This window comes from Hyla sarda, chromosome 4 (genome assembly GCF_029499605.1).
Source record: "Hyla sarda isolate aHylSar1 chromosome 4, aHylSar1.hap1, whole genome shotgun sequence".
In the NCBI taxonomy this organism is placed as follows: Eukaryota; Metazoa; Chordata; class Amphibia; order Anura; family Hylidae; genus Hyla; species Hyla sarda.
Genome location: NC_079192.1, coordinates 262284965 through 262296667, shown reverse-complemented (window position 1 = coordinate 262296667; position 11703 = coordinate 262284965). Strand labels below are relative to the sequence as shown.

The following is an 11703-nucleotide window of genomic DNA, read 5'->3' as shown; positions in this document are numbered from 1 at the left end:
ATGACTACACAGGAGACTGATGGGCACGGGCCAGAAGCACCAGGAGGACGGCCAGGAACGTCGGGGCCAGGTAAGTGACAATGCTGAACTTAGCGTTTGTTGGGGGTGTTGGGGCACTGTACTGTTAAAAACTCTAGATCGTGTCACAATAACTTATTCATCATACAGGACCATATATTTTGGGAAAATAACAACATCTTTGTCAGAATATGCCTAAATGTTCCCCTCATATGTTTATCCTGTGACGTCACGCATATGGATTTCAGCTTTAAATTTGGCATGGCAGGTCTTTTTAGTGTAGACATGTTGAAACCCTAAGCACAGTATGATGTTAACTTTGTGTAAGTTTACGTTTTTGGAACAGCTAAACAGACTTTCTAAGCAAGCTGGGCCTAACCAAATGCTGCTCATCCCCTGCTTACTCTGTTTATGGCTAGGTGGTTATGTGAGACCACCTTGGCTTCCCTTATCAATCCCTTGGTGTGGTGTGCTCATGTTCTGTATGCTTGGTAACCTTTTTTTGACATCCTCCATGTTTTTTTAACTGTTGAAGGCCAGCTCCTTACCTTGCTGTGTTCCTCAGAAGTGTCCTTCTTCTTCTGAGTAGACTGCTGTCTTCCTATTTGGTTGCTTAGTTATTGCGCCAGAATTTAGGCGCGTGCGACACAAACATGCTCCAGAAACTGCGACATAATTGCGACAGACGCAATTCAGCTGCGGCTAAACGTGAAGTCTATTTAAATACCAATGGAAAACCAGGGAGAGGCAGAACACTAAGGAGGGAAAATGGTAAGAACATTGCGAATGAAAGACTGAGATCATTTTTCCTGTAATTTTCAAACTAATTATAAAAAAAAAAAAGGAAAATTACATTTGCCAAGGCTATAATTAAAGGCTAAAATTTAAAGGAATTTATTGCTAAAAATTGATGTCATTTGTTTGCAAAATCTGACTTTACTTAAACATTTCCACCCCAAAAATTACCCAAACAGAAAAAGGGTGGAGAACATATGTGTGTGGTAATGGCAAGTTACACATTTGAAAAAAAAAGGAGAAAATAAGTATATACTCGATTCACACTAATGCAAACTTGCCTAATCTCAGCGGAGGCATGGTTCACACCACCTTTTTGCTAAGAGGTTTCACGCATCCAGGTGGGATCATGGGGGAGGAGCGACGGACGCACACAACCGTATGCGGGAACACTATTTAATGTATTTAAATTTGGAGAGAAGAGTGAAACACAGCCTCCAGACGTTAACATTTGAGCACGCATGCAGTTCCCTGACGGAATGAAAAAACACGGTTGGGTTGGGGGAACCGCATGCATGCGGAAAATGGTCCTAGCGGAGTCTGACTTTCACTCTGGTAGGCACATTGTAATACATTAACTATGGTTACTGCCTATGGTTGCGTGTGGCCGCCGCTCCTCCACCCTCACCCCCCTGCTCCAAAACATAGGTGGAAAATGTGGTTAACAAAATGTAGTGTGAACACAGCCTTAGCGTCATTTGGACAATGTAGATTAAGCTTCACCATCTCTTTCCGGGATTTGAAGGTGTGGCACTGTGACATCCACATTTTTGTCCAAAAAGTTTCTTCAAAAATCCCAAAAAAGATTATCCCAAAAATATTATTGTTTTTAATTAAAGAAGAGAATAGCCAACATGATGTTAACTGAACAATCTGCTAGCATTATTGTTGTTCCAGATATTTTTTGAATGTTTGAAAGGGATTACTTGCAAGCTTGGGTGGAAAATTTCATACCCTTATATATAGGTAACACTTTTTTTTTGACCATTTGTTTAGCCACCCAAAAAAAAAAAACAGGAGCACGACTTGTTACCAACCCTACTATGTGCAGCTATTGAGCAACATTACACAGGTACAACTAGCCAAAGAAGACCACGGCGACGGCCGCAAAAATTTTTATCCACGATTGACTTTAGAAAATTTGCTAGAAGAGGAAATTCATCGGTCCTTTAGGCTCAATAAGCCAGCAATTTTGCAACTGCTAGCAAAAATAGAATCCGGAATACAGAGCCAAAACAAGCGCTCACAGGCTGTACCAGGGTTAACCAAATTACTATCTGTGTTGTACTTCCTAAGAACAGGTATCTTCCAACATTGTTCGGCTGACCAATTTGGCATTAACAGCCAACCCTCCTTCTCAAGAATACTTGGCCAAGTGTTACAAAGTATGATGCGTGTGGCACAGGAATACATCAAATTCCCCCAAACAACCGAGGAAATTCAAAGTTATAAAGAAGCTTTCTATAACATTGCTGGCATGCCCAATGTTTTGGGAATAATAGATTGTACCCATGCAGCCCTGATACCACCAGCAAGAAGTGAACGGGCATATAGAAATAGAAAGCTTTATCAATCCATTAATGTGCAAATTGTGGTTGGACCATACCTAAATATTATAGATGTGGTGCCCAACTATCCAGGATCATGCCATGACGCATTCATCTTAAGAAATACTGAGCTTTATGCCAGATTTCAACATGGTGTCTATGGAGATTCATGTTTGTTAGGTAAGTGTTTTTTTACTTTGGTCTTTTTAATATGTAAAATTATTGTTTGTTAAAAATCCCTGGCCTGCATAACATATGTGTGCCGTCCAGTGTTATTTTCCTCCAGCGCTGATCAAGCTGCGCCCCCGGGAAATTTCAAGCCTCACCGATAACATTCATTTTAAGTTTAACCTTCACATTCATCCGTCATCGCATTTTCGCAGTCAAATTATTTGACTGGCCGGATCATCACAGACAGGGCAATGCATCATGCTGCCTTACCACGTCTTGCAAGTCAAAGCAGTGGCGAAACTATTCTTGACATCTTAGGCTAGGTTTCCACTTGGCTATTTTTGGCCAACGAAAAAAACGCCAGCAAAAACGCCTGAAAACTTGCCACAGGTTTTTCCGTACTTTTGGCAGTTTTGTTTGCGTTTTTCGGGCATTTTCCCTGGTGTTTGGAAACAGCCAAATTGGTCCCCTGTGGCTTTTTTTTTCACTGCCTTCTGGGTACCACTCTGTGGGTCGGATGCTGAGGGCCCGGTCCACAGAGTGTAAGGAGGTGAGGAGGGATGTATAGCATCACTACTCACCTTCCCCAGCCGTATAGTATACAGGGGTGCATAGTGTACCCGTGTATACTATACAGAAGCCGGCAATCACGTCAACAGACTGACGGGACTCCCTGCTCCTATAGCCTCTTTGGGCGGTATACAGTATATACAGCTGTCTATAGATAGCTGTATATAGTGTATACAGAACAGGAGGTCCCCTTACCTCCCTCGTTTCTGTCCCCACTGGTCCGTGTAGCTCCCTCCCTAATGATGAAGTCATTAGGGGGCGGAGCTACAGACATAATTCAGGCTAGTCTGAAGCTCATTTCACATTGTCCGTTTGGGATAATGTGAACAGACCCTTCTGCCAGTGTCTACCCAGACAGGGATACTCCAGCTGTTGCTAAACACAACTACCAGCATGCCCAGACAGCCAAAGGCTGTAGTCACTTACTGCAGGTACTCTGACTCCCAACATGGAGCACATTCTGCCCCATGCTGGGAGCTGTAGTACCTGCATTATGAGACAGATCGCAGCGAGTGTCACTACTCCTGACACCCGCTGTGATGCTCCTGTATAATATATGCATGTGGCGGCCGCTCTTCTATGGTCCCCTGCCCGGCTGTATATATACACATATTCCTATTTCAAACAGAGTTGTGATTGGCTGGAACCATCTGACCAATCACAGCTCTCTGCAGGAAATATGAATAGGTATATATATAAGGCAGTGCAGGGGACAATAGAAGAGCGGCCGCCGCATCTACACATTATACAAGAGGATGGCAAGGGACCCCGGCGAGCTTTCAATTAGTACAGGTAACTATTACTCCTATCATGGAACAGTGTGTTCCATGCTGGAAGTCGTAGGCCTACCGAAAAAATGGTCCAAAAATAAATAATTAAACACACACACTACATTTTTAATAATTTTCGTCTACATTTTTAGTGCCCTACCCGCGCACATAAATTGATCCCTGGTTACAAATTATTGGAACTTTGTTGATAAAAATGATCTATTTCATGAAATCCAATTTTGGCCATCATTACAGTATTATTTTTTTATTTCGATTTTTAAGGGTACCCAAAGAAATTTTTATAAAAAAGTGAGCTCAAACACTTTTTTTGATCGTTAAAGTCCAAAAGAGAATAAAACCTGCCTGCTAAAACGCAAAAATTAGAACCCACATGGCGTTCTGCTTTTTTTCACTCCCATGGACTTCTCTGGAAGAAAAACAGCAAGATTTCCAAAAAAAATTGCCAAAGTCTCAACAGGAGGTTGTATTTTACAAACTGACAAGGAGCAGAAATACGCCAAAAGGATTCAAAAAAAGCCAAACTGAAAAACGCCATGTGGATTTGGCGTTTGTCAGTTTACTTGCAGCTAACATCTGGCCGCAGCGTTTTTGGCAAAAAAAACATGCGGCAGAATGGGCGTTGGCGTTTTGGGCAACAAAAAACAAGTGAAAACCTAGCCTGAGGCCAACCGATGCACTTGAGGCATCATTTTTGGCATTTTTTATGTTAACAAATATTAGTGAGCATGATGCTGAACATATGTAACCCTAACCTTAGTGGGTTCACACATGTTTCATATCTGGAATTTTGGCTACAAACATTCTAGTATACCCAGATTATTTTGTAAAAAGTATGAGAAATTAGGAGATAATTTTAAAATTTTAAACAATTTTAAGAGAGGAAGGACAAAACAAGCAAAAATTCCACTCCCAATTTTATAGTTACTTGGAAGACATCACATTATTTTAATTCTTACTCCGCCACTATGACATCTTAACCAAGATCCTTTGGATAGGCTAAAGAATGTTTCCTGGCAAGAGTCCACAAATGTTGCCCAAAAAAGTCCAAAGAATTTTTCGAAAAAAGAAGCTGTTTAGACAAAGCTGAACACATCAAATTTAACATCTTTGAACCTAGAAAAGAATCATATAGCTATTTTCACTTTGCATAGGCCTGGGTTAAAAATGTGTAAGCAAGAGGAATTTTTGATATGGGTCAAAGAGCCATTTTAACTTGGGTCTCGATTGTGTTAATCACCAACATTTATAAACATATATATATATATATATATATATATATATATATATATATCTAAATAAAGGACAAGATATAACCTTCTTTTCCTACATTCAAAACTGATTCATTGTTAGATTGGTATTCACACTTAAAGTCTGGCATCTTGAAATGTTTTTTAACAAGAAATATCTCGTTACAGGTGACAATGGCTATAGACTCAGTAGATGGCTATTGACTCCCTATTTGAACCCCAGAACAAGAGAAGAAGAACGGTTTAATCGAGCTCACAAGAGAACAAGGGCAATGATTGAATACACATTTGGGCTCTTGAAAAGCAGGTGCAGATGTCTGGACATAACTGGGGGAGCATTAAAGTATAAACCCCAAACAGTGTGCAAAATAATAATAGCATGCTGTATGCTGCACAATATTGCCCAAAATAACAACATACCTGCAGAATTTGCTCAGGATCTAAGGGAAGAAATTGGTGCAACAGTGGAAACCCAAGAGGTCAAGCAGGATTCCCAAGCTGTGCGGCAGCACATAACTGCGCATTCTTTGCAGATTAGCTGTGTTTAAATTTATATGTGAACGTAACATTTTTTGTTTTATTTTGTCTGAAGCAACAAAAAAAAATGCATGATAAGTTGGTTTTATTTATTTTAATTTCCCCCACCAAAAAAACAAGCAAACATGATTTATGAAGATTTCGGTTCCCAAACAAAAATAAAAACCAAAATTAAAAAAAGGAGATTTTTTGTCATTTTTAAAAGATACAACAAAACAAATGTGTTGACAGCAATTAATTCTAAATCAACACAAACTCGGCTAGTTTGAGAATCCACTACATTATGTCAAAAAATAAGGTAAAGTTCACACTTGCAACATCACCAGCATAATTCTCCTGAAAAAAAATGCTAACAGCTTCATGAAAGATACTGCCTATCCATCAAGAAATCTATGATGCCCAGGTGTTTAATGCTGCATCCCTATGTGTGTCGGGAGTTTGTAAGGCAGGGCGGGGTGGGAATGTGATCTGCAGCTACAACAACACCAAAAAAAAAAAAACCACTGTGTGTATTGGGAGCAAGCCATATGCAGGGTAGTTGACGCTGCAGCTTTATAATTAATCTAGCATTAAATGCACTGCGTACATGCAAAGGGTGAAGATAGCAAAAGAATCCCCCCCCCCCAAAAAAAAAAAAAAGAGTTACACTTACATTGGATTAGTGGATTAGTAAGAATAAATAGATCACAAATGTAAAGTCAAATCTAAATGTAAAAAGTTGAACATCAATTATTGTTGCTGACAAAAATCTAAAAAAAGGAAGATCCAAAAAAATTAGTTAAAGAACCATCATTAATAATCCTACATATATCGAGGTTAAGAATCTTTGGCACAAAATTGGCTACACTGGCTATCTAAAACCAAAAAGCTGTGCCTTTCTCCAAAACACTCGCTTTTAGCTGAGTTTACACATCCTCTGGGCTGTCGGTACTTGGAAAAACTCAACTCACACAATTTCCAGAGTGATTTACAAAGTACTCGGAGTGTTTTTTTCTTTTTGTCGGTAAAATGCCCCTTTTTATGCAAAACACGCCCATTTTGTCGGTTTGAAAAAATACTTAGAGTGATTTCTAAAGTGTCGGTTGTGCGGTGTGAATTTTAGGCGCACATTTGGGCTCACGGGGTATGTAACAGAGATTTGGGCGCAATAACCGAGAAAAACAGTCGGTTTCACTTTAGTAAATGAGGGCCATTGTGTATAGTATTGATATACAGGGTGGGCCATTTATATGGATACACCTTAATAAAATGGGAATGGTTGGTGATACTAACTTCCTGTTTGTGGCACATTAGTATGTGTGAGGGGGAAAACTTTTCAAGACTGGTGGTTACCATGGTGGCCATTTTGAAGTCGGCCATTTTGAATCCAACTTTAGTTTTTTCAATAGGAAGAGGGTCATGTGACACATCAAACTTATTGGGAATTTCACATGAAAAACAATGGTGTGCTTGGTTTTAACGTAACTTTATTCTTTCGGGAGTTATTTACAAGTTTCTGACCACTTATAAAATGTGTTCAATGTGCTACCCATTGTGTTGGATTGTCAATGCAACCCTCTTCTCCCACTCTTCACACACTGATAGCAACACCGCAGGAGAAATGCTAGCACAGGCTTCAAGTATCCGTAGTTTCAGGTGCTGCACATCTCGTATTTTCACAGAATAGACAATTGCCACAAAGATAAAAGTCTAGATCGGGAGACGCTGGAAGTACTTGAATAAAACTTTGAAAAGAAATCCCGAGTGCCGAGACTTCTTCAACTGCATATTCGTTTTCTTCGTGCACCGGGTGAGAAACCGAAGTGCCGACCACCTTTATTCTATTTGATTACCTGGGTTCGTGCACCGGTCTATTGGCGTTCATGTCGGCTACACTTTCCTACAGCCAGGAGGATGCTGACAGGATACTACAGCAAGTAACCACCTCTACTGACTTTCTGAAAACTCCTACAAGTGAGTTCAAACGCCGTGATTATGAACGGGAATCTAAAAGACTGATCTCCTATGAACTCCATGTGACCACATTGGCGGAATATCACCGCACGGAAAAAAATCCTCGTGGTTTAAGAGTAAAACTTAGACCCACCTTCTTCTCGGATGATAAAGAATATTGCCAAGATTTTGAGAAAATCATTAACAAATGCTTTATGGACTTAATGCTATTAACTGTTTCTCGTTTACAACAAGCCATTGTAACTGTGAAGGAACAGATTACAAATATCGAGTTGCAGCTGAGTGATTCTATGAATGGAGAAGATCTTGCGGCTTTGAAAAATACTACGGAATCTATTCTGAATACATATCGAAGCGAGTTGGAAAATAAGAAAAGACTCAAATTCCTACGTGATTCAGAGGATTACATACACAATCGGGTGTACAAATGGCAGGGATCACAAGACTCCTTGACCTCCAGAGGATTTGGCTACCGCGGATATCATTCCTCAAGTTCGGGCAGCGATCAAGCCTCCAACAGAGACCGGCGCCCTTTTCCCAGGAGAGGGCGAGGCAGACCCCCAAAAAGAGCAGACGTGCGGGAAGCCACCACCCGAGAAACTACAGCCGCAGGGACTCAGACCAGATCCCAGGTAGGGATACGTCTTTGATAATTAATATTTCATCTAAAATATTATCTGTCGATCAGATGGATATACTGGAAAAGGGACTTTCTTTCAGCATGGACAGTGATTTTGATACCTTCCAGATGGACATTGATTTATCCCGTTTTTTTCGCAATGTACGTTTGAAAGCATATTTTGCTAGCAAAATAGATACTATTCCTAAGAATGTTGTACGGGATAATAATATGTTATATCTTGATGATTTGCAGCTAAAAACCAAAAGCACATTTAGTCCACCCAAAAATGATCATGCTGTCGAGACATTTATACATTTGGTTAAAAGAGACACTGAGAGAGAAATCGAATGTATTAAACGTGGTGATTTCCCAATACATTACAATTTAACATCTTCACAAAAAAGTGCTCTTTTACCTTTGAAAAACGATTCTGATATTGTAGTAAAACCAGCTGACAAGGGCGGTGCGGTCGTTATAATGGACCGCACCGCCTATGTCAATGAAATACGGAGACAACTTAATGATGTTGCAACTTACAAAAAAGTAATGACAGACCCGACCTCCATGATTAAACAGAAAGTTAGAGACCTTGTAACCCATTATTCAGAACTAGGGGTAATAGATGATAAACTTACGCGTTTTCTCATTAATGAAAGTCCGGTGATTCCGGTAATTTATATTTTACCCAAGATTCATAAACGGTTGATCGACCCACCAGGTCGGCCGATCGTGGCCTCTAATGATTCTGTACTGACCCCGCTGTCTGTAACACTAGAGAAGATATTTACTCCACTCATTAAAAAAACGAAATCGTTTCTTTTGGATACATCACATTTTCTAGGAAAAATTAAAACATTAGGACCATTTCAGAATGATGTATGGTTGGTAACGATCGACGTTGAGAGTTTATATACCTCAATTGAACATGCAAAAGGCATTGAGTCCGTAAAAGAATTATTGATAGATACCGAGTATACAATCTTACAAAAAGAAATGTTTATCAAAATGTTAGAGTTGGTGCTACATTACAACTATTTTCTGTTCCAAGACGATTTCTTTATACAGCAGCGTGAATCTGCGATGGGTGCGAATGTGGCCCCTCCCTACGCAAACGCATTCATGTCATTTTTTTGAAGAACACTTCATCTACAATAATGAATCTTTTCTACAACATGCGAAAGCATGGTATAGATATATAGATGACATGTTTTGCGTATGGGAGGGGCCACAACAAACTCTATTCAATTTTTGGGAATATATCAATGGGGTGTGGCCTGAACTTAATTTTACTATGACTTCTAGTAGAGAAACTGTGAATTTTCGAGACACCAAGGTTATTATCAATTCTGATGGTAAATTAATAACAGATTTGCATACCAAAAGTACAGATAAAAATAGCCTACTACATTATCAGAGTAGTCATACACATAGCACAAAACGTGCCATTCCTAAATCCCAATATCAATGAATAAGACGCATAGTCACAGACACAAATACATGTGAATTACGCATAAAGGAGATGAGACAAAAATTCATCAATAGACAATATCCTAAAAAATTACTGTTAGAAGCTGAAAGAGAATCCCTTACTGAGAAAATACCTCAAGTAAAACAACCTTGAATGTATTTAGTGCATAAGTTTCATCCTCTCAATCATAGGATCGATAACATAATCCGTAGACACTGGAATATATTAAGTGAAGCACATCCTGGAGTTAAAGAATTTACACAAGTACCTATTTGTTGCAATAAAAAAGCCCCCACTATTAGGGATACAGTAGTAAAAGCTGACATAGGGAGTCAAGTAAAAAAAACACATCAACAATTCCTCTCTAGTCGGAAAAACGGAACTTACCCGTGTTAACACTGTACAATGTGTACAGTGTTAACACGGGTAAGTCCCGTTTTTCCGACTAGAGAGGAATTGTTGATGTGGTTTTTTTACTTGACTCCCTATGTCAGCTTTTACTACTGTATCCCTAATAGTGGGGGCTTTTTTATTGCAACAAATAGGTACTTGTGTAAATTCTTTAACTCCAGGATGTGCTTCACTTAATATATTCCAGTGTCTACGGATTATGTTATCGATCCTATGATTGAGAGGATGAAACTTATGCACTAAATACATTCGAGGTTGTTTTACTTGAGGTATTTTCTCAGTAAGGGATTCTCTTTCAGCTTCTAACAGTAATTTTTTAGGATATTGTCTATTGATGAAAGGTGATACAATTCTCCATCCTCATAAAGGTACCCCCTACAAGATTAGAGGATACCATACATGCGACACATCCAATGTTATATATGCACTTAAATGCCCTTGTGGGCTTTTATATATAGGAGAGACCTCACAACGCATGAAGGATAGGTTGAGTAAACATAAGTCTACGATCAGATGTCAGAATTTACTGCTTCCTGTGCCACATCATTTCCATGAGAAAAATCATAATATAGCTCAACTTCGTTTCCAAATAATAGAACAAATTAGATACCCGAGACGAGGTGGGGATATTAAGAAATTACTCCGTCTTCGAGAGGCATATTGGATTCATACATTGAATACTATTTTTCCAAAGGGTCTTAACCGGGAATATGAAGTACAACAACTATAAAAATATATATAACCTCTCCAGATTATGTTTATGACAATTTTTTTATCTCTTTATTTTTCTCACAGACACAGCAAAAAACCGCTTGAATGTGAACACTGTCAGAAGTATGCTATGTTCAAATTATATATTGTTATTCTGTATTTAGTTATATACTCGCTAGCCTTGCGAATATTGCTTTGTTACTAATAGAGGTGATATCTATGTTATATTTTCATGAAATTTACATATCTATGTTACGCCTACCTTTGTATGATTTAAATGATGTCATGTCCGGAGATTTCACTAGCTGTTTGAAAGGCTCAGGTGTGAGCCGAGGCGCGTGCAGCAGTACGCTGGAAGTACTTGAATAAACCTTTGAAAAGAAATCCCGAGTGCCGAGACTTCTTCAACTGCTTGGGGGCCAACTGGCCCATGACGACCAATCCACTTTCCAGGAAACTGTTCAAAATGACCACTAGAGGTCTCCCTACCATTCCTTTTTTTAGATTTCAGACTCATGCTGGAGTCATAAATCTCAGACTGCAACCTTACACAGACAAGCTCTGCAGTGCTCCCTGCCTGTCAATAAGACAGACAGGAGCCATCACTGTGTTCATAACACAGCAGGGCATACTCCTGACTCTGCCTTACTGAATGCCCTCATTCATTTTACTATCTGAGCTCCGATCTTTCTTCTCTCTGCACATGCAGTTGTAAACAGAGAGGAGAAGATTCTTAGCTGCCAGTTGAGCTTGTCTGTGTCCCGGCTGCAGTCTGAGATTTAGGATTCCAGCATGAGTCTGAAATCTATAAAAAGGACTGATAGGGAGACCTCTAGTGGTCATTTTTTCAAAGAGGCAAATT

At 39.4% G+C, this 11703-nt stretch overlaps 1 protein-coding gene across 1 annotated transcript; it reads left to right on the top strand.

Moving 5' to 3' along the window:
• Positions 1 to 5687, top strand: LOC130367454 (putative nuclease HARBI1). Its single transcript, XM_056569875.1, has 3 exons — positions 1 to 70; positions 2115 to 2540; positions 5308 to 5687. The coding sequence occupies exons 1-3, from the start codon at positions 1 to 3 to the stop codon at positions 5685 to 5687; spliced, it is 876 nt and encodes a 291-aa protein (XP_056425850.1).
• Positions 5688 to 11703: the final 6016 nt, after the last annotated feature.